The 24,413-nt window shown below is 35.8% G+C and overlaps 1 protein-coding gene across 7 annotated transcripts in view; it reads left to right on the top strand.

Moving 5' to 3' along the window:
• Positions 1–24,413, top strand: part of RUFY2 (RUN and FYVE domain containing 2) — a 42,292-nt gene that overhangs the window by 13,582 nt on the left and 4,297 nt on the right. For 3 of the 7 annotated variants that reach the window (XM_061405148.1, XM_061405151.1, XM_061405150.1), the window contains exons 7-16: positions 714–779; positions 1,260–1,329; positions 3,599–3,700; positions 3,975–4,091; positions 4,864–5,031; positions 6,423–6,520; positions 8,926–9,045; positions 16,910–17,039; positions 17,319–17,413; positions 24,165–24,213. In XM_061405148.1, coding sequence (XP_061261132.1) covers positions 714–779; positions 1,260–1,329; positions 3,599–3,700; positions 3,975–4,091; positions 4,864–5,031; positions 6,423–6,520; positions 8,926–9,045; positions 16,910–17,039; positions 17,319–17,413; positions 24,165–24,213 — 1,015 coding nt within the window. Of the gene's footprint in view, positions 1–713; positions 780–1,259; positions 1,330–3,598; positions 3,701–3,974; positions 4,092–4,863; positions 5,032–6,422; positions 6,521–7,279; positions 8,707–8,882; positions 9,046–16,909; positions 17,040–17,318; positions 17,414–24,164; positions 24,278–24,413 lie in introns of those variants that run through there. The other 4 variants (XM_061405149.1, XM_061405153.1, XM_061405155.1 and 1 more) reach the window with 4 other exon arrangements.

The following is a 24,413-nucleotide window of genomic DNA, read 5'->3' as shown; positions in this document are numbered from 1 at the left end:
GATTTTAGTTCCCCAACCAGGTATCAAACCCAGGCTCTTGGCAGTGGGAATGTAGAATCCTAACCACTGAACTGCCAGGGAATTCCCCAGAGACCCATTTTAATTGTCAACTCTCATTTATGTGATAAAAGAGATATAAGTTTATTATTCATAAACTTACAAATACTAGTTTAAGACTTGTGTTTAAAATAAACTTATTTGGTCTACTAAAGAGAAAAGATAATTATGTAATATGAGAGGTGCTAATTATTGCTACAATGGCAGTCCATCTCAGTATATAAATGTATTAGATTAACATGTTATATACTTTAAATTTACACTTCATATGTCAAATATATTTCTTAAAAAATAAATGCAAAAAATTTAAAAATATACTAATGGTATTGTTTAATATTAGCATGTAATTTATTTAACAAAGGTTAATAGTTTTTTAGTTTATAGCTTACTGCTATTTGATTATAAAGATTGTTGAATTTTATTTGAAAGGCAAGATAATGTTGGACAGGGAAGCCTGGTATGCTGCAGTCCATGGGATCGCAAAGAATTGGACATAATTGAACAACTTAACTGAACTGAAATGTTGTTTTCCGTTATGGTTTCACAACAGTTTTAGATGATTTAGACCTTTTGTGTATTTCTTGTTTGTTTGTTTTTTTGGCCACCCAGTAGATTCTTTTCCAATTAACTAAAAGCTGCTTTCCCCCCTCCTCTAGGAATGTTCAAATTGCTGCAATATTAGACCAGAAGAATTATGTTGAAGAATTAAATAGACAACTGAAGTAAGTATTATGGACACATAGATATTTAATACATTTTGGATATTGTCTTAAGTTTTTTTTTCCCCTTTTAGGTCATCTTAACCCTATTCCTTTTTTATAAGCATTTGAAAAGGGGTTGAGGGGATAGAGAGTGAATGGAAATTAAGAATACAGAAAATTATTTGAAATAATTGATTTTCAGCAGAAAATGAGAGTTATATTTTTAAATAGAATCTTCAGAGACATTTGAAAATAGAATTTCAGACTTATCACTCTACTTTCGAGCAAAAAGGCTAGGTAGGGTGAAAGTTTATGTCATTTTGGTGATTCAAAAATTAATTTTTCCTACTTTAGAGGACTTCATGTGTAAGTGTGGCAATAAAAAATTCAGACAAGGCAGTTGGTGCATGTCAGTCAACATGATGAGTCCAAGATAACAAATTTTTTCTTGCCTTTGTGAATTTGTGTGATTCTGAATGAGTTTTTCTTTATCAATTTCAGCAGCACAGTCAGCAGTCTCCATTCAAGAGTTGACTCATTAGAAAAGTCAAATACTAAGCTGATTGAAGAGGTATTGTAACCCAGCCATGGATGATTGTCTTCCAAGGACCTAGTATTGGCGATCTTTTTCCATTTTAAGTATGAATGCGCTAAGCACGTGCACATGTGTGAGCACACACACAAACACATTTTCATCATTATGATGAAATACTTGTAATTGATCATCATAAGTTCTAGAGAAACCACATATTATTCTCGGGCAAGTCCTCAGGTGAATCTGTGAATTATTGAGATACCCAACTTCTAGAAATGAGCCCCCCAATGCAATGCATACAAACTCTTCTATAAATAAACTGTAAATCTCATTTCTCGACTTGGATGACCTATATTTAAATAGTGGAATCACCTATAGTTAGAAATTGCCATTAAAATGATCCTGTCCCCCTTGTTCCCATATTCAGATTACTTTTCCTTACAAGCATCACTCCATGATCATGTCCACCCTTTCTCTAGCCTCCCATGTGTGAAACTCATCTGATGTACTCTGGTTTTCTGCATTGTCAAAGTAGCTGTTTAACGGTCACAAGTCAGAAATGTATCTCAGCTTTTTTGTTTTAACTTTTAAAAAAATGTTCTGGTCATGCCATACATCTTGCAGGATCTCAGTTCCCCGACCAGGGTTCGAGCCAGTGCCACGCAGTGACAGTGCAGAGTCCTAACCACTAGGCAACCAAGGAACTCCCTCACATCTCTCTCTCTCTTTTTTTAAAATTTATTTATCTTTTAATTGAAGGATATTTGCTTTACAGAATTTTGTTGTTTTCTGTCAAACCTCAACATGAATCAGTCATTGGTATACATATATCCCCTCCCTTAAGAACCTCCCTCCCCATCCCACCCCTCTAGGTCAATACAGAGTCCCTGTTTGAGTTTCCTGAGCCAAAGAGCAAATTCCCATTGGCTATCTATGGGCTTCGCAGGTAGCTCAATGCAGGAGATGCAAGACAGATGTGGGTTTGATTCCTGGGTCAGGAAGATCCCTTGAAGAAGGAAATGGCAACCCACTCCATTATTCTTGCCTGGGAAATCCCTTGGACAGAGGAGCCTGGTGGGCTGCAGTCCATGGGGTCGCAAAGAGTTGGATACAGCTGAGCACACACACGCCATGTTGCTTTTGAGATTTAAAAAAAAACAACAAAAACGGCCTAGCCACAGAATTACCACAGGGGCTTCCCTAGTAGCTCAGACAGTAGAGAATCTGCCTGCAATATGGGAGACACAGGTTCGATCCCTTGGTTGGGATTCCCCTGGAGAAGGAAATGGCTACCTACTCTTGCCTGGAAAATTCTACAGACAGAGGAGCCTGGTGGGCTATGTCCATGGGGTCAAAAAGAGTCGGACATGACTGAGTGACTTTCACTTAACCATAGGATTGGTTTCCGTTGTCAGAGTTACTTAGGCTCCAGGAAGAAATACGTATTAGAACTATGAATTCTGTTTTCCATGTTAATTAGAATCCACATTCTTTTAGAACTGACCCAGTTGTCCCAAACCAGGAAGCACGTGATTGTTTGCATGAGTTTTCATTGTGGTAGTTTAGGACCATTTGATAGTGTGATAGATTGGGACCATTGGAGAGAGCTGCTCACTAGTTTTGCCTCTTCTTGACCATAGGGGCACTGTGAAGTTCAAATTGCATTTCTGACAAAGTTTTTAGAAATTTATTTGCAAGCCAACATTGGGGATTGGTTTCTGTTTTCCTCTCCTAGAATCCCTTTTTTCCTTTTAGGCTTCAGAGCCAAGTCACTTAGTCATTCGTATTTAATTTCATTCATATTTAACTCTGGTGGTGAGAGCTGTCTTATATTTGTGATGATCACTCAGTGTGCCCATATTTCACAAGGTTGCCCTGTTTGGTTATCATGAATGTCTATATTACATTTTCAATTATAGCACAACTTTCCTTATAGATGTTGTTGTCTTTGCACAAGTCTTTACAGTCTTATTGTTTAACATATAAACAGTTGTCTTATTGTTTAGCCTATAATTCTTCATATGCTTACTCATGCGCTTTGTATTCAGGACATATTGTAAGTCATATAAACAATATGTTTCAGCTGACATACGATTTGGCTAACAAAAGGAAATAGAAATAGAGTTTCTTTAGTTGGTATCTTGGGATAATAGCATTTTTCTTATGAAAATTTCTGTAGATGTGAAAGACATTTTACAAGTTTTAGAATTTTATCTTCTGTTGTGAATAGCCATGAACATAAACTGTAAAGCGAGTATAAATAAAAATGTTTAAAATCTTTTTTTATTCCTCATTTTATTTTTAGTTAGCGATAGCAAAGAATAATATCATTAAACTCCAAGAAGAAAATCATCAATTACGAAGTGAAAATAAATTGATTTTAATGAAAACACAGCAGCACCTAGAGGTAAGTATAGACTGATTACAAACAGATTGACTTGCATCAGAAATAGCCACTTTGGGGGCTTTTGCATAGACTGGATATTTCTGTGCTGTATTAACTAATAGAAGTGATTATAGAATGGATTTATCAGATGGCACTAGTGGTAAAGAACCCACCTGCCAGTGAAGGAGTCATAAGATAAGAGACTTGGGTTCGATTCCTGGGTTGGGAAGATCCCCTGGGGAAGGCATGGCAACACACTCCATATAGAGTAAAACATTTTATGTTTTTGTCCTAGGTTACCAAAGTAGATGTGGAAACTGAGCTTCAAACATATAAGCATTCCAGGCAAGGGCTAGATGAAATGTATAATGAAGCCAGAAGGCAGCTTCGAGATGAATCTCAGTTAAGACAAGTAGGTTGCATTACAGTTACATTAGCAAAAATGATAATAATTTACCCATAAGCACTGGTTAAAATCTCTATCAGACCTTCCTTGGCATGAGATAACAATCTCATTCCCTTAATTCCTTCTAACTTTTTAAACTCCCACTGTGTCTTTTATAAGCAGTGTTTTTAAACAGTGTTATAGTCAGTTTGTGAAATAGTGCATTGTGACCAGCATTACAGAAAATAGTGATGTATTCAGATATCAATATCAAAACAGTAAAATCTTATTTAAAGTTAACTTATTTTTTAACCTTTTAGGTTATGAAATATCAGCAGAAAAATACAGGTTTGTAGCTTGATGGATTATAAATACCTGTGTAACCAACCCCGGTCAAAAAGAGAGTCGAGAAACATTTGTCTTAAGATCCTCTGATATAAAATTCTTTAAGAAAAGAAATAAAACTTTGTGAAATGGTGTTTTTGACTTACCTCTGGCCTTATGTGGACTATGTCGTTTCTTCAGGGAAAATTAATACTGAGTTTATGAGGCTTAAAAGTCTATAATTCTTGAGCCAGTAGAATAGTGATAATTAATAGATTTGTAAAATGCTTTCATTTAACAAAATGTGCCTTTGAAAATATAGAACGTTGTTATAGGGCCTAGCTGATTTCGTTTAATGGGGCTTATAACTCAAAAGCAGTAGTCTGCATAGTGATTCTTGGTCTAATTAAACTGTTGTGTATCTGACTTTGACATCCTGAAACAGTGTGTGAGTTGAGGCTGTGTTGAATTGCAGGATGTGGAGAATGAGCTGGCAGTACAAGTTAGTATGAAACATGAGATTGAACTTGCCATGAAGTTGTTGGAGAAAGATATCCATGAGAAACAAGATACTCTGATAGGCCTTCGACAACAACTGGAGGAAGTTAAAGCAATTAACATAGAAACGTATCAGAAGTTGCAGGTAAGGAATATTCTTAAAATCTTGGAATTTCTTGTTATATGAATTAAGAACGAATATTTGTATGAAGGGTTTGATTTTGAAGAGATGAATTCATTGTAATTGTGCCATTTTATTAGTAAAAATCAGTGGCTTTTTTCCTAAATGGAAGCTGAAGAAATGTAATAATGCCAAAGAACAGACAAAAATCACCTGAATTTGTTTCTTGATGTAGACAGGTTAACAGATGAAGATTAAATCTTTTGGGAAAATTTAATCAAAATATGCAAGACATTTTAAAAAATTTCTTTGCACAATATAGTCCTGAGAGAGATTTAATTTTGATTGAAATGCTTCACTGTAATTGTTATGAGTTTTCTGATAAAGTGATGTTGCTGTTAAGTAGACATGTTGCCAAAAGCCTTTTACAATTTAATTTGAAAAAATCAGTGTATTTTCCAAGAGTTTATTCTGGCATCTCTGAAAACATTGAAGGTTGAGGGTTTTTATTCCCTTTATTATTAATGTATCTTTTTCTTGACTGCACTGCATGATTTATGGGATCTTAGTTCCCCAACCAGGAACTGAACCCATGTTCTCAGCAGTGAAAGCTCGGAGTCTTAACCGCTGGACTGCCAGGGAATTCCCCCTTTATTACACTTTAAATGAAGACTAATAGTAGTACTGCTTTAGATCTAGAAGTATTTTATTTTTAATTTATTGTTTTTTAACTGAAGTATAGTTGATCTACTATGTTGTGTTAATTTCTGCTCTATAGCAAAGTGACTCATTTACACATATACATTGTTGTTTATATTCTTTTCCATTATAATTTATCCCAGGATATTGAATATAGTCCCCTGTGCTATGCAGAGGGCTTTGTTGTTTATCCATTCGATGTGTAATAGTTTGCATTTACTAACCCCAGACACCCTGTCCGTCTCCTCCACCCACACACATGGCAGTGAAAAGTATGTCCTCTATGTCTGTGAGTCTGTTCCATAGATATGTTCATTTGTGCCATATTTTATATTCTACGTGTAAGAGAGAACATGGTATTTGTCTTTCTCTTTCTGACTGACTTCACTTAGTATGATAGTCTCTAGTTATATCCACGTTGTTGCAAATGGCATTGTTTCATTCTTTTTTTGATGGCCGAGCCGTATTCCACTGTATAAATATACCACATCTTTATCCATTCATCTTTCAGTGGACATTTGGGTTATTTCTATGTTTTGGCTATTGTGAATAGTGCTACTGTGAACTTAGGGGTGCATCTAGGAATATTTTAATCTGTAAATAAAGGCTGGTCGTTTCAAAATAACAATCCCATTGCAAAATGGTATACAAAGCTTATACATATTTGGGTTTAAAAAATTCAAAGCCACTGTAGCTTTTAAGTTTTTTCTAAATAGGGTTCTGAAGATGGTTTGAAGGAAAAAAATGAAATAATTGCCCGACTAGAAGAAAAAACCAGTAAAATTACTGCAGCCATGAGGCAGCTGGAACAAAGGTACAGCATTTCCAATCTTAGTTTCTTTTTTACTTTCTCTGTCCCCCCTTTTCTTTATTCAACTCTGACACCTGCCACAAAGACCATTAGGAAAATTTAGATTAGGACTTTTTTTTTAAAAGCCCAGCAGAATTTTGCCTTTTTTTTGTTTCGGTTGTTGCATGGAATCAAGTTGCTTTATATTAGCCTGATTCATTTGTCTTTGCCATTTTGCAGACTTTTTAGAAAGGCCTAATATTGGCAATTTTATATGGTTTAATTGTATTACATAGGACAAATACACAAACAAAACCTCGAAAAAGTGAAAAACGAACAAAATCCATGATTGAATTATCCCTGATTGATTTCCATGCGTATAGATCGTCATATCCCTTGTCATTCACCATCTCTTATCTGAAAGCAAGCTTTCTAAGTTGGCAGTTTAGTTGTGTTTCTTTGAGCTAGGCCCCTCAACCCCACCCAAGAAATAATTTTGTTTAAATTGAATTGTTTTATATTGGCATTTTTCACTTTTATTGTTGGAAAATGTAATGTATTTCCATTGACCTGTCATGTTGGTGTCAACATATGTCTTATCATTGCTTTCTTTGAATCTACTTATGAAAAACATAACTATTAATGCTTTATTGACATGAATATTCTTTTATTGACATCCTCTTTCTTCTTTTTTCTTTTTTGTTTTCTTTATCCCCATTTTTACATTTTGGACATCTTTATTACCTTTTTCTGTCTTTGATTTCTGTCCATTCCATTATGAAGTGACAATGATTTGTTAACTCAAACTAGAACAATTGCAATGTCATTGGTGAAATGTGCCAGCAGTGACACTCAGGACCAGTATAAGCTGGTCAAAGATATATCTTTCTGAAAACCACTTGTATTTAAACAGACTGAAAGAGAATCAACATTTTTATAATATATTAAATCGAAAAATAATTTACGCTATTATGTATTCTGAAAGGAACCCTGTACACTTTTTGATCAGCTGCTGTGGTAGTACATTGCCATAAAGCAGAGTGGGTGCACTTGGATTTCCAAAAACACATTCCTCAAACCTTGTGCACAAGGGCTTATTTGAGTATTGACCCTTTGGAGGTCAGAATTTTCAAATGCAGTTTTATCTTTTTAGCTACTTTTTGATGAAAAATATAAAAATTGTTTAATAAGTTATTCTTTGGTTTCACAATGTGTTGGCACAGTTTTTTCCCCCATTGGCCCACTCTTTATTTACTAGCCCCTTTACTGATTTTTGAGTACGTTTTAAAGTAGTTTATAACTCAGATTGGCCGTCATCTTACGCTTTAGCTCCTTGACTTTCCAGTTCCTCTTAGCCCTCTTCTATAATAGCACAACTTCACGGCCTACCTCACTCTGACTTTTTTTTCATTTCTGTACCCTTTGAGAAAAGCTTGGGTATCCCGTCTCCCCGTTTTAATATTTTGGATTTAGAGATAACTTGAATGTTACCCTCTTTTCTTTGAAAGTGGCCTTTATACTTTCAGATTGTGTGAGGGTTGCCCCATGGGCATGGATTTTAAAGAAGAAAAGAGGTAACTTTTTTGGCTAGTTGAACAGAAATTTCTCTTAGATATTCCCTTCAAGGACTTAATGTCCCTTGAATTCTTGGGAGATGTTTTCTTATACAATTAGTGATGTTAAATCTAAGAAATCCTAGATGGCCGTAGGAGACAGGGAGTGGAGCTGAGCACAAGGAGAAGCAATGACATAAATAAAAGGAGAAAAAAAAAAATCTACATTTTAAGCTAATTTTAAAAATTCAGTGATGAGGAGCAACAATGATCTCTAGCAAATGTTGCCAACTAGTACTAAATTCTTTTGCATCCTAAAACACATACATATACACACACATAGCATTGGCATACTCTAGGAAGTGCATAAAGATTCTATAGGGAGGACTTGGCTGTAATTTGAAGCAATCGCAGGTCTTTGCTCTTGGCCTTGTAGCACGCTTGATTCCTGGCATACACATCCTAACATAATATATAACAATGTGGCTTCTTCACCTAGTGTAGACATAAGTACTGTACTTTTCATGGTTTTGTAAAAAGGCAGTAATGCACGTATTATACTTTGAAAATTAACTCCTTATGCTTTACATAAGTGGTAAAGGCTATATCGCTTTGCATTGTTAATTACGAACAAGAAATAAAGCAAATTTGAAGATAGTATTCTGGGCATATTATGTATTATATTGAAAAAAATCACAAAACAATTTCTAGACATTGTGTGGCTCTTTCACGTTTGAGTTTGTGAGTTTTTCCCCAAACTTTGTTTTCATTTAGAAATGTTTCTATTTCCCCGTTTTTCTTTTATTTGTCTTCTTCACCCTTTTACACCCTAGTTCTAGCCTCAGTTTTACCCAAAGTTGATTTGAATTACACCAGATTGCAGCAAGCAGAGAAGGCGCAAATGGAAATTGAAGATGAGGACAAGAAATATCTACAAGAGTATCAGAGTAAATTCGACAGTCTGCAGAAACAAATCTCCCAAAAGGAGAAACAGCTGTGAGTATTTTACTTGGAAATAAATACTCGTGTTAATATAATTTCCCCCTCTTTTCCTCCACCTTTTTTTGCATGCAATGGAAGAAAACCTGTGTTTTCATTTATTTAACGATGCTGGCTAGATTGTAGAGTTTTTCTTCAAAAAAAAAAACCAAAACAAAACTAGAAAGCACAGTTGTGATAAGACTTATATTTTTGCTCCCTTTATTGTTTATAGAGTTACTTTCAACCATCTTGCTATCTTCTTGCTCACAGAGTTTTATTCTTTATGGTTGTTCAGCATTAATCTGATGGCCATTATGTTTCTAAATACTGAGTATAATAGACCTTTGTAACTCCATAGAGTTTATATTATCAAAGAACATGATGTTTTCTGAGAATATTTTTATTAGTACTTCATATGATAGATCTACATATTACCAGTTAGGAAAGATGCCAAAAAAACAAGCTGTAGGTGAAGTTTTATCCCATTTTTTATAAAATTAAAACTGCATAGGTGTGTATTTACGTGAAGAAAAGTTTTAAGAATATAGATTCTGGGGACTTCCCTGGCGGTCCAATGATTAAGACTCCATGCTTCCACTGCAGTGAGCTTGGATTTTATCCCAGTCGAGGAACTATGCCACACAGCAAAAAAAAAAAAAAAAATACAGATGATGGAAAATGATTATCTCAAGGGAATAATGGCAAATTGACAGTAATGGCAAATTGATAGTAAAAGTAAAATTACTTTTTACTTTTTTAGATCAGTACTTTTTTACCCCAAGAAATATGTATCACTTTTATTATTAAAACAGCAATAGAAAATTGTTATACATTATGTTTGAAAAAAGTGCAGGTCGCTCAGTCGTGTCCAACTCTTTGTGACCCCATGGACTATGCAGTCATGTGTAATATCATTAAGCAATATCACTTACCAGGTATGGTCTATTACTTGCTAAGCTACCTTTAAATCCATTGCTTAAAAAACAACTATATTCCAATAAAAATTAATTTAAAAAATCCATTGGTTGAGGTGTTCTTTTCTATTCTTGATGATTCTGTCTAGTGGTTCTGTCAATTATCAAGAGAGGATTTGTTGAAATATCCCAACTATTATTGTGGATTTGTGTATCTCTGTCTTCAGTTCTATCAATTTTGGCCTTTTGTATTCTAGAAATCTGTTTGGTGCCTACACATATAGCATTTCTTTGTCTTCTTGGTGAATTGACCTTTTTATCATTTTATAATGTTCCTTTTTTGTCTCTGGAAATTTTATTTGCTCTGAAATCTACTATATCTCATATTAACATAGCCACTCCTGCTTTCTTCTGACTAATGTTTTCATGTAGTAAACAAAAGATCAATGTTATGTACATCTTCTATCTTTTTACTTTCAGCTTAATCTGCTTCATTATATTTGAAGTAAGTTTCCTACAGTGCATGTTTTTTATCCATTCTGCCAATCTCTCTCTTAATGATATATTTAGCCCATTTGCATTTAGTGTAATTGTTGATATATTAGAGCTTAAATCTACTGTTTTATTTTTTCCGTTTTCATTCCTGTATTCAATTTTTCCTGCCTTCTCATGGGTTACTTGAACATTATTTAGAATTCCTTTTTGATTTATCTATAGTATTTTTAATTGTATCTCTTTGTATAGATTTTTAAAAGTGGTTATTCTGGATATTGTATTATATATTTGCAACTTTTCACTACTGATATCAACATTTTACTACTTTGAGGGAAATGTGGAAGCCTTACTTCCACTTAGACCTTTTTGCACTCTCCTTTTTACAATATAATTTGCTTAAATATTTCCCCTATATAATATTGAGAATCACATGAGACAATGATATAATTTGTGCTTCAACCATTAAACATAATTTAGAAAACTTTCTATTGTTCTTTCTTCCTTCACGATGCTCCAAGTTTTCCTTCTTTGTGTCTGAACAAGTTCATTTAGCCATTCTTCTAGGGTAGGTCTGTTGGCAGCAAACTTCTTAGTTTTCTTTCATCTGAGGTCTTGATTTCAACTTTTTGATTTTGAAGGGTAGTTTCAGAATTCTGAGTTGACAGTTATTTTCTTTCAGGACTTGAAAATGTTGTACTGCTTTCTTCTGGTCTTCATAATTTCTGATGAAAAGTAGAATGAATCATTGTTCTTCTAATTACTCTGAAGATTCTGTCTTTGGATTTATGCTATTTCACCTTTGGTCAGCTTCTTCAATTCTTAGGCTTATGTTTGTCAGATTTGGAAAAAACTTCAGCCATTATTTCTTCACATATTTTTTTCAGTTCCATCTGCTTTCCCCTTTCCTTTCTGGGACTCTGATATTGTAAATGTTAGATTTTTTGTTAATGGTCCTACAGGACCCTGACACTATTCTTTTTTGTTGTTGTTTTTTTTTTTTAGTCTGTTTTCTTTCTGTTTTTCAGATTGGGTAGTCTCTGTTGTTCCGTTTCTTTCTTTCTATTTTATTTATTTATTTATTTTTGGCTCTGCTGGGTCTTCGTTGCTGTGCAAGCTCCTCTCTCATTGCCATGCTTGGGTTTCTCATTGCCGTGGCTTCCCTTGTTGCAGGGCACAGGCCCTGGGGTGTGCAGGCTTCAGGAGCTGTGGCATATGGGCTCCACAGGTGCAGCTCCCGGGTTCTGGAGCACAGGCTCAGCAGCTGGTGGCGCACAAGGCGCAATTACTTGTGGGATCTCCCCAGATCAGGGATCAAACCCCTGTCTCCTGCATTGGCAGGCATGTTCTTTTCCACTGGGCTACCAGGGAGCCCCTGTTGTTCTGTTGGGAAGTTCATTCTTTCCTCATCTTTTCCTGTCATTCACTGAGATTCATTGCATGTATGTATGTATGAATGAATCCCATTCATTGAGATTATTGTATTTTTCAGTTCTAAGATTTCCATTTGATTCTTTCTTTCTTCCAAAATTGCCTTCTTTCCTTCCAAAACTTCTTATTCATTAATTTGTTTCAAGCATATTCTTTTTTTCCCAGAAGAGAGAAAATATAAACTTTATTTTAAATGATAGAAGTCTAGGTCACAATCTGGGCAGGAGAGGAAATTTTCAAGTGGAGGAAATTACATTTTGAGAATTTTTTATTTGTTTTGTATTTTATCAAACTACAGTTGACTTAAAATGTTGTGTTTTATGCGTAGAGCAAAGTGATTCAGATATTCATGTATATATATATTTTTGGGATTATTTTCCTTTACAGGTTATTACAAAATAATGAGTATAGTTCACTGTGCTGTACAGTGAGGCTTTGTCGGTTATCTGTTTTATATATAGTAGTGTGTATGTTAATCCCCAAATTTTAATTTACCACCCCCTTCCCATCTTTCCCCTTCAGTAATCATAAGCTTGTTCTCTGTGTCTGTGGGTCTGTTTGTTTTGTATGTAAGTTATTCCTCCCACCCCCCCGCCAAGATTCCACACGTAACTGATACCATATGATATTTTGTCTTTGTCTGGCTACCTCACTTAGTATGATAATCTCTAGGTCCATTCATATTGCTGCAAATGGCATTGTTTCATTCTTTTTTATGGCTAATATTCCACTGTATAAATATACTACATTTTCTTTATTCATTTATCTGTGGATGGACATTTAGGTTTCTTTCATGTCTTGGCTATTGTTAAATAATGCTGCAGTGAACACTGGGGTGCATGTATCTTTTTGAATTATGATTTTCTCCAGATATATGCCTATGAGTGGAATTGCAGGATCAGGTGGGGTTTTTTCTAACCCTGTCTTTATTTTTTTTAAGGAATTTCCGTACTGCTCTCCATATTGGTGTCACCAATTTAGATTTCCTCCAACAGGGTAGGAGAGTTCCTTAAGCATATTTTTAATTGGTTATGGGAACATTTTTTATGATGGTTGCTTTAAAATTCTTGTCAGTTAATTCCAGCATCTGAAATTACCTGACATGTTGTCATCTGTTGATTGTTTTTTCTTATCCAGTTGAAATTTTTCCTGGGTCTTGGTCTAACAAGTGTTTCCCAGTTGCATTCTGCACATTTTGGGAGCTATGTTACGAGCCTGGATCTTCCTTAAATTTTATGTTTTAGCGTCCTTCACTGAAACCACAGCAGCAGGGGAATGTAGACACTGACCACTGACCCTTCATCCCAAGCAGGGGTAGAAGCCCAGGACTGTTCCTGGATGGGATGGAGAAGGGTGCCTAACTAGTGGGCAGGGGTTGAAATCTGTGCTTTCCACACTTTGACACTGTGGAGCGAGAAAGTGGACCTTGTCACCATGAAGGGGAATGGAAATCCAGGCTGCCCTTTTGGTCTCTGTTGACACCATCCTGGAGGAGAGTGAAAAAGGTACCTCATTGACAGTAAGCACAGGTAGAAATCTGGGCTCTCCACTCGGCCTTTGCCAAGTGTTTGTGTGGAGGGTAAGAGATGCCTTGTTACTGATGCATATAGAAGTCCAGGCTCTCCATATGGCTTCCGCTAGCGTCACAGAGGTGGATGCGGAGGGATAGCTCATTACTGTGGGTGGTGGTTAAAGTTCAGGCTCCCCACTTGGCTTTCTCTGATACTACCACAGGTGGATTGGAAGGGGTACCTCATTATTGCCAGGTGAGGGTAGAAATTATGCTCCCCACTTGGCTTTTGCTGACAGTGGTTGGGGTGAGCATGGTTTCTTCCTCTGGTATTTTTTTGATTAGGGCGTTTATTGTTGAAATAAAGTTTCTATCATGCTAGGCTGCGTATTCCTGGCTGTTTGGCAGGAGAGAGTAGGCTTTCCTAGGGACTTTTTTATCTGTGCCCATTGCTGTTTGTGCGTGTGGGATTTTTCAGCACCCAGTCTGGGCTTTTAAGGAAGCAAGAAGAAGCCTCAGGGCACTCATTACCAGTGTTATTACTTGAATCCTGAGGTTCCTAGCTGGTCTACTTTCTTCTCTTCGCCCTTTCAGAATATTCTTATATTTGTTTATATATAATGTCTAGGGTTTTTAATTGTGCTTAGTTGGACAGATAGGTAGAAATGTGTTTACTCCACCTTGTCCAGAACCAAATTAAGTTTCTTTTAAATCTACCATGAAAATAACATTTTGAGAAGCTGGTATATAGAATAAGGCTTTAGGCCAGGGAATAAATATTACCTTGATTGGAAACTTGCATCATTTGTACATTGTGAAACTAAAACCCACCTGTTTTTCTACCTGCCTCCCCCCCGACACAAAAAAAGAAACCACTTAGCAAACAAACATTTTCTTTTTTAATCTTTAAAGTTTCACAAAAGCACTTTCAGGACTTTCTTGGCCACAGAAATCAAAAGGAACATTTAAGTTGTCAAGTTTATTAATGGTGCCAAGGGTTTTCTTGTTTAATTCCTTGTGCCCTGCCAAAATGGAAAAATGTGAAAATCAAGACTGGGATACTTCGCCAGTCAATAAAAGACAGTCTTGAAACTTTAGTAATCTGTGTTACTGAATTGGTTTTCTAGAGTTTGACAGAAGTATAGGTAAGACAAGTCTGATATTTATTCTTCAGTGCTGCCTTTATTTGATCACTGCCCAAAGGACGACCCAAATAATGCTCCAGGGACCTGGCCCTTCCCAATAGGACTAACCTACACAATAGGAAGCTGGAAATTTCTTGCCTGGAAACTCCCATGGATGGAAGAGCCTGGTAGGCTGCAGTCCGTGGGGTCGCTAAGAGTCGGACACAACTGAGCGACTTCCCTTTCACTTTCCACTTTCATGCATTGGAGAAGGAAAAGGCAACCCACTACAGTGTTCTTGCCTGGAGAATCCCAGGGACGGAGGAGCTTGGTGGGCTGCTGTCTATGGGGTTGCACAGAGTCGGACACGACTGAAGTGACTTAGCAGTAGGCAGCAGCAGAGCTGGGGATAGATATTTGTCCCTGCTGAGACCATGAAAGTAATTTTGTTTCTCATTTGGTGCCATTTTGGTAGAGCATAAACATGTTAACAATTTAGAGATTGTAGGAATCCCTGATGGCTGAGAAAAATTGGAACTGTTTCTATAGAAATAGGCAATTGGGACTTTGTCCCAGAAAAACAAGTTCCTTTTTTTTTTTTTAAAAAACATATTCCCTTTTTTCACCTAAAATGGAAAAAACTTTTCGTTTCTTAACTCCCCAACCGGGAATTGAACTCACTGCACCCCATGCAGTGGAGTGTTAACCACTAGACCTCCAGGGAATTCCCTGGACATACATTTCCTCTTTATAACATTTTGATGAACATTATTTTTTGGTATGCATAGATATTTTTGCTTTTTAGAAAGAGGAAACATGCTACATACTCTCTAGTATCTTGCTTATTATATCTATTATTGATACATCATGGACATTTTATCATATCAATTACTGTAGGTCTATACCATCGTATCTCAGTTAACCTCAAGGAATCATTTAGCCTGAAAAAAGTGTGCTTTATTGTTTAAATTTGCATATCTATGATTACTCTTGAGAGCCTTTTGTATTTCTGTTGTGAACTGTCAGTTCCTATCCTCTATTTTTTTCCTCTGTGGTGTTCAGTTTTTTAATATTTATTTGTAAGAACTCTTTATGTATTTATTCTGGGGTCTTTCACATACAGTGAAAATGTTTTCTAAGTTATAGTTTATTTTTAAACTTTGTTCATAGTGTTTTTTATTCATTTAGGCATTTTACAGTAGATTTTTTACTTATTTTTTAGACATTGTATAGTTATATTTTCCCTTTTTTTCCTTTATGGTTTCTGCCTTTGGTGATCAACATGTGTTTTGACAATATATGTAAAATAACTTAAAATCAAAATTTTTCTTTTGCTTTCTCACTCAGTTTTTTCTGACTCTGGATGATGAGGCCACTCAATGCACTGTACTTTGCTTACTCAGTGTTAGCAATATATACCTGTCCCTCCATATTCCTTTTAAATCTGTGGTGAAACAGTATTTATCAACACTTTGTAAATTCCATTTTGAAGTATCCTGTCTCTTCAACTTGAATTATAGAATCTCAAATTTGCTTCCCCGAAAATAATTTGGCTATAGATGGAAATGCTAACCATATGAGGAAACAAAAGTAATTTTAACGCAAAAAATTAAAATAATGTAATACTGTGATATTCTCAATATATGATATAATATAATAATTAAAATGTAAAGTACTAGGAACTACAGCATTATTAGTGTACACCTTACCTGATAACAACTGCTTATGAGAAATAATTATTGAAATATTTTGGAGGCCTTCCTAAAACGTGAGAATTTGACTACTTTTGTTTTTCCAGCTAGCACCTGTTGTCTGATTGATGAAATGGTGCTTTCAGATGTGAACTGGCATTTTTCAGACAGTGTGGATTTTCCTCTGGTGTCTCCTTGGTCTTAGATCTGTTCTGTAATGGGTCAGCTTCTAACAGTAATCTTGTTACTGTAATCTTGTCAAGTAGCACTTGACACCAGGATTGATTTCTCTGTTACTGATGTTAAATTGACTTAATGGTTGCTGTAATTCTTAAATCAGAGCAATACTTTTCATTAGTTTTTTGTAAAAATTTTCTCTTGGCACAGAATGTGGTTCCATTTCTAAGATACAACAAGCCTTAATAGTATGGTGTGCCTTTCCAGGCATTTTTCATGCTTGTCCAGTATTTACGTATGTAGAATTAGTAAATGACAGATCCCAAGAGGTTTTTGTGATTGACAAATTAACTGAGATTTGAGATCTGAAAACCTTGTGCTACTGAACTTGTTTTCTAAAAGGTATTTGTGAAAGAAAATCTTAAGAATTTAATTACAAAGGTGAAAGTAATCAACCAATAAGTTACTCTTAAAAAGAAAACATACAACTGTCATGTGAGAAAGAGCACTAAGCTGTCTGTGTATAATTTGTCATTCAAGGGCGCAACTGGAAACCGATCTGAAGATTGAGAAGGAATGGAGACAGACTTTGCGGGAAGATCTTCAAAAGGAGAAAGACACCGTATCTCATCTCAGAAATGAGACCCAACAGATCATTACTCTTAAAAAAGTAAGTAATGGTGGTAAACTTCAAAAATCCTGTCGTGATGAAAGTTACTTGAAAAGACAATCAAGTCATAATTTGCATGTATACGGAGGAAACAAAGTATACTGGTCTTCTTTAAAAATATCATTAAGGGGATTAAATGAATAGAAAATAGTTGATAGGAAATAGACCAGCTATTTTTTATAAAAAGCTGAAGGATACACTCCTATCCTTTAATGGTATGTATACGATGTGGAGTTTGTTTCTTTTAAATTGCATTTTCTGTCTTTTATTATTTTGAAGGAGTTCCTTAACCTCCAGGATGAAAATCAGCGGTTGAAAAAAATATATCACAAACAGGAGCAAGCTCTTCAAGAACTTGGCAACAAACTTAGCGAGTAATTTCTCTTTTTTCCTTTTACTAAGTAGTCATTGACTTTTATAAAGTTATGAGGGTGCCAAACCAAATAGGCATAAAAGTTTAATATAAAAAAGAAAGATATCAACTTGGAAACAAAGCCAAACAAAAACTTCAAAATTAACAGATAAGGGTGTGGACTGGGGAGAGATTGTGTTAAAAATTATGTTCTAAAATGAACATAGATCTTAGCTCTAGATATTTTCCAGTAGATGAACTCTAAGACTGTTGTTTAATGTCTCCAAATCATATTTTTCTCAGAAGTCAAATTTTCAGAATAGTTGGAGAGATCTTTTTCAGACTGTTCTGAGAAGGAGCCACCATTGTGAAAAGTTGATGTTGTTTGATGCTAGTTGGGGCTTAACTTCATACAGTATGGTTGGTTCTATCACATTCAAGTGTTACTGGGTTCCTATGAGGACAAGAAGGAGAAATGGATTTCTATCTTTCAGAAATGGATTTCTGAATTTTCCTCCTTGTTCCACATTGTCTTTGTTTGGGATTAGCTTCATCTTTGTGCCCTGATTGAACATATTGTTAAATACCTAGGGTAAATGCTGGAAGGTTTGATTTAGTATTGAATTTAGTATTGAATGTATCACTGTCACATTAGAAAATAAGAAGTGTCATTTTTTTTATAATACAAAAAAGTTAAAGAAAGCTACAGTGACCCATAATTCTATCACCTAAATAAATCCCTTTGATGTTTTATATGGTTAGAAAATTCAAAGAGCATCAAAAGGGAACTTCCCTAGTCATCCAGTGGTCAAGACTCTGCATTTCCATATCAGAGGTGTGGTTTTGATCCCTGGTCAGGAAACTAAGATCCTGTAAGTGACGCAGCCAAAAAAAGAAAAAGGTAAAATGAGGTGAGGTTGGGAGGGGGAAGGTCATGCAGAATAATATGAGACATTTAATTTTGTTGAAAGGGAAATAGTTCATAAATCGTATTTAAACTTACCATTCAGGATCTGCATTTTCAAGTTATGACTAAATTTTAAAATTAGCATTCATTAATGTCATTCATTGGAATGGGTGAATTTAACTCAGATGCTCATTATATGTCTTGAGAGTCCCTTGGACTGCAAGGAGATCCAACCAGTCCATCCTAAAGGAGATCAGTCCTCGGTGTTCATTGGAGGGACTGATGTTGAAGCTGAAACTCCAATACTTTGGCCACCTCATGCGGAGAGCTGACTCTTTGAAAAGACCCTGATGCTGGGAAAGATTTAGGGCAGGAGGAGAAGGGGATGACAGAGGATGAGATGGTTGGATGGCATCACCAATACAATGGACATGGGTTTGGGTGGACTCCAGGAGTTGGTGATGGACAGGGAGGCCTGGCATGCTATGGTTCATGGGGTTGCAGAGAGTTGGACACGACTGAGCGACTGAACTGAACTGAACTGAATGTCATTCATTGGAATGGGTGAATTTAACTCAGATGACCATTATATCAACTACTGTGGACAAGAATACCTTTGAAGAAATGGAGTAGCCATCATAGTCAACAAGAGTCTGAAATGCACTACTTGGGTGCAGTCTCAAAAACGACAGAATGATCTCTGTTTGTTTCCAAGGCAAACCATTCAGTATCACACTAATCCAAGTCTATGCCCCGACCAGTAATGTTGAAGAAGCTGAAGTTGAACAGTTGTATGGAGACCTACAAGACCTTCTAGAACTAACATCCAAAAATGATGTCCTTTTCATCATAGGGGACTGGAATGCAAAAGTAGGAAGTCTAGATACCTGGAGTAACAGGCAAATTTGGCCTTGGAGTACAGAATGAAGCAGGGCAAGGGCTAACAGAGCTTTGCCAAGAGAATGCACAGGTCATAGCAAACACCCTCTTCCAACAACACAAGAGGATAGTCTACACATGGACATCACCAGATGGTCAATACCAAAATCAGATTGATTATATTCTTTACAGCCAAATCAGGTTGATTATATTCTTTGCAGCCAAAGATAGAGAAGCTCTATACAGTCAGCAAAAACAAGACCGGGAGCTGACTGTGGATCAGATCATTAACTCTTTATTGCCAAATTCAGACTTAAACTGAAGAAAGTAGGGAAAACCACTAGACCATTCAGGTATGACCTAAATCAAATCCCTTACGATTATACAGTGGAAGTGACAAATAGATTCAAGGGATTAGATCTAATAGACAAAGTGCCTGAACTATGTACAGAGGTTTGTGACATTGTACAGGAGGCAGTGATCAAGACCATCCCCAAGAAAAAGAAATGCAAAAAGGCAAAATGGTTGTCTGAGGAGGCCTTACAAATAACTGAGAAAAGAAGAGAAGCAAAAGGCAAAGGAGAAAAGGAAAGATATACCCATTTGAATGCAGGGTTTCAAAGAATAGCAAGGAGAGATAAGAAAGCCATCCTCAGTAATCAAAGAAATAAAGGAAAACAATAGAATGGGAAAGACTAGAGATCTCTTCAAGAAAATTAGAGATACCAAGGGAACATTTCATGCAAATATGGGCACAATAAAGGACAGAAATGCTATGGACCTAACAGAAGCAGAAGATATTAAGAAGAGGTGGCAAGAATACACAGAACTATACAAAAAAGATCTTCATGACCCAGATAACCATGATGATGTGATCACTCATCTAAAGCCAGACAGCCTGGAATGCAAAGTCAAATGGGCCTTAGGAAGCAACACTACGAACAAAGCTAGTGGAGGTGATGGAATTCCAGTGGAGCTATTTCAAATCCTAAAAGATGATGCTGTGCAAGTGCTGCACTCAACATGCCAGCAAATTTGGAAAACTCAACAGTGGCCACAGGACTGGAAAAGGTCAGTTTTCATTCCAATTCCTAAGAAAGGCAATGCCAAAGAATTCTCAAACTACTATACAATTGCAATCATCTCACATGCCAGTAAAGTAATGCTCAAAATTCTCCAAGCCAGACTTCAATAGTACATGAACCATGAACTTCTAGATATTCAAGCTGGATTTAGAAAAGGCAGAGGAACCAGAGATCAAATTGCCAACATCAGTTGGATCATTGAAAAAGCAAGAGGGTTCCAGAAAAACATCTACTTCTGCTTTGTTGACTATGCCAAAGCCTTTGACTGTGTGGATCACAACAAACTGTGGAAAATTCTTCAAGAGATAGGAATACCAGACCACCTTACCTGCCTCCTGAAAAATCTGTATTCAGATCAAGAAGCAACAGTTAGAACTGAACATGGAACAACAGACTGGTTCCAAATAGGAAAAGGAGTATGTCAAGGCTGTGTATTGTCACCCTGCTTATTTAACTTATATGCAGAGTACATCATGTGAAATGCTGGGCTGGATGAAGCACAAGCTGGAATCAAGATTGCTGGGAGAAATAATAACCTCAGATATGCAGATGACACCATCCGTATGGCAGAAAGCGAAGAACTAAAGAGCCCCTTGATGAAAGTGAAAGAGGAGAGTGAAGAAGTTGGCTTAAAATTCAACATTCAGAAAACTAAGACCATGGCATCTGGTCCCCATCACTTCATGGCAAATAGATGGGGAAACAATGCAAACAGTGATAGACTTTATTTTTGGGGGAGGGGGGGGCTTCAAAATCACTGCAGATGGTGACTGCAGCCATGAAATTAAAAGACACTCGCTCTTTGGAAGAAAAGCTATGACCAACCTAGATAGCCTATTGAAAAGCAGAGACATTACTTTGGCAACAAAGTCCATCTAGTCAAAGCTATGGTTTTTCCAGTAGTCATGTATGGATATGAGAGTAGGACTATAAAGAAAGCTGAGCACCGAAGAACTGATGCTTTTGAAGTGTGGTGTTGGAGAAGACTCTTGAGAGTCCCTTGGGCTGCAAGGAGATCCAACTATTCAATCCTAAAAGAAATCAGTCCTGAATGTTCACTGGAAGGACTGATGCTGAAGCTGAAACTCCAATACTTTGTCCACCTGATGCAAAGAACTGACTCATTTGAAAAGATCCTGATGCTGGGAAAGATTGAAGGCAGGAGGAGAAGGGGACAACAGAGGATGAGATGGTTGGATGGCATCACCGACTCAATGGACATGAGTTTGAGTAAGCTCTGGGAGTTGGTGATGGACAGGGAGGCCTGGTGTGCTGCAGTCCATGGGGTCACAAAGAGTTGGACATGAGTGAGTGACTGAACTGAACTGAATGTCACTGACAGGAGTAAGTATCCCTTTTAGAGTTTACCAACCATGTGACTTAGGGCCATTTATTTAAGCTGTTTAAGCTCATTTTTCCATTTGTAAATTGTAGAGTTATAATATCCCTTTCTCCATTTGTAAATTGGAGAGTTATAAAATACCTCTAGGGTTCTTTTTCTGATTAAAAGAATAAGTATCTGAAAGCATCTAACACAGTACCTTTCCTCATCTCAAGCAGAATATCAGTTTTCTTGTCTGTAAGATGAACAGGATAGATATGAAAGTTACTTGCCAGTGCTTACATTCTAAACCAGCAATCTAAAATATAAATGATTAATTTGAAAAGTACTTTTGATAATGGCATATTTACTCTTAATTGATTTCTTATTGAAGGATTCTTATAAAGAGAAATTTTGATAGATTTTGAAAAGCTTTAAATGTTAATTATTCAGGACTTCCCTGGCAGCCCAGTGGGTAAGACTTCTTACTTCTAATGCAAGTAGATTGGGTTTGATCCCTGCTTGGGGAACTAAGATCTTGCATGAGCATGGTGCAGGGGAAAAAAAAAAGTTAATTATTCTGAATAAGTTATAATTGTAGATAAACTGTCTAGTATGAAGATTAAAGCAATAAACCTGAAATATTAATATTTGGAGAAAACTTGGAATGTGAAAATTTAGGATGAAATATTAGAAAAAGAAAAATCTAATCTGTTATGTCATAATTACTGTCAGTTTAAAATGACTGAAAGAGGAAAAAAACCAGCTTCTCCCTTATCCTCAACTGAGGCTTAAATTCCAAGAAGAAAAACTTTTAGTTTAAAGAATTACCAGGACTCTTCCAATGTAGTATTCTGTAATGCTATTCTTTCCATATAAAGAAATTTACAAATTTTTTTTCCTTCATAGAGGGATTTCAGGATTGTCTGAGGCTTATGTAATTTATGGATGTTTTCCTATAGTGTCATAATTGATTGTATCACATTTATCACATTCTCATGTTTTATTTTGACCTTTTTCTATGCTTTTTTTCATGCTGTGGTCAAATATTTTCAGAAACTTAAATACATATTCCTAAATGGAATTTAATTAAAATGAATAATACAGACATGTGTTCCCTGCCTCGGACAAGGAAAAGGTGTTCTTTTGGTGTGTTTATTGGAACTGTAACTGATACTCTCTTTCTTTAGGATAGTTCGGCAATTTGTATCAGGGTAGAAGGGGCAGTATGCTTTTTTAGGGTCCGTATTTGTGAATAGAGGCATTTTAACCAGAAATAAATCAACACCAGTAAGTTTTCATATAGAAAGTATTTCTGTAGTGAACACCATTAAGTAAGCTATTTTTATTCCATATTCAGTTTTTCTGTATATACTATTGTGGCCAAAATTCCCATCAGCATCAGTTTTCCTTGGGTGCTTTTTGTAGATGTGAGTTCAGCTAAGAAAATTTGATTACTCTGTTAGTATTTTTACCCAGTGTAATTTTACATTTATTATTCCCACTGTAAGAGTTGTTATGAGCCAGATAAAAGACTAACACTGTTTTTAAGTTTTGGAACAAAGAACACTTGTAGGGCAAAGCAAGTTCCTAATGTTCTGCTTCAGACTGTAGTATTTTATGTATGTTTTAATCCAACTATTTCATTTTTAAGTTGTCTTAAGAAAAATAATACAAATGTTTTGGTCATTTCAATTTTAATGAATAGTTTTATGGCAAAAAGATTTGAAACATGTTGAAAATTCATCAGTAGGTAATTATGTAAACTGCATACTTTACATTTTTTTTTGTGGTATACCATGTAACCATTTAATATAATGATGTGGCAGATACTTAATAGTAAGTTAGTAGCTCTAAGCCTTTCAGAATATATTGTTAAGTCATATCGGGAACTATGTGAATAATTTTTCCATTTGAAATACACATACTCATTGACATGTAGAGATCATGTCTGGGTATTGGGATCACAGATAAATATTGCATGTTAACTAACACGTATTTTTAAAAGGTTAAAAAAGTATTATATTTTCCTTAATATAGACACTGTTACTTACCACTCTGTAGCATCTGCTACAGAAAGAGTATTCATAATGGTTAACCTATCAGCTTTTGGGTCTCAGAGGTGAGGATTTAAATCCCGGCTTCCTCAGTTACCATCTTGTGACTTGTTACAAGTGACTAAACCTCTTAAGACCTCACTGTTTTCATCTGTATAAGTGTTTCTGAAGACTAAATGAGACTACACATGCAAAGTTCATAGCATAGTGTCTGGTACCTCAGCTGTTTATTGACAGCTACAATAAATGATATCTATCATTAATAGTCATAACCACATGAAAATTCCAACGTTCTTTCTTTAAAAAAAGCAAATTTTAAATCTCAAGACTATTTTTGCTTTAGGTCATTTAAGAAATACAGGAAACTGTTAAATATAATCCCACTAGCCAAAGAAGATCATTAGAATAATATAGTATATACAGTTTTATATCCTATGAAAATTCAGTACTCTTCTAAGGAATTATTAGATGTTCTGTATTTTAAAATGTGTAGTGAAATTTGAACCAATTTATAATCTTTTTAGATCAAAACTTAAAATTGAATACATGAAAGAAGCCAACAAAGCATTGCAGGTGAGTTTGAAGTATTTTCCTCAAGTAGGAAGGTATGGATATCTGTGAAAGTCTCCAGTAGAAGGTAAGGCTCTGTGTTCTGTTGTTGAATCTTAGGATATATAGAGGCAGAAGCACTGAATGGGGAGCTTGTAAGATGGGGTCCACCTCTTCACTATACCTCTAGAACACATTATTAAAATTCCTCATGTTGGAAATGA

Source organism: Bos javanicus, chromosome 28, assembly GCF_032452875.1.
Source record: "Bos javanicus breed banteng chromosome 28, ARS-OSU_banteng_1.0, whole genome shotgun sequence".
NCBI classification, from domain to species: Eukaryota; Metazoa; Chordata; class Mammalia; order Artiodactyla; family Bovidae; genus Bos; species Bos javanicus.
The sequence above is the reverse complement of the archived record's forward strand: the minus strand, read 5'-3'. Positions and strand labels throughout refer to the sequence as shown.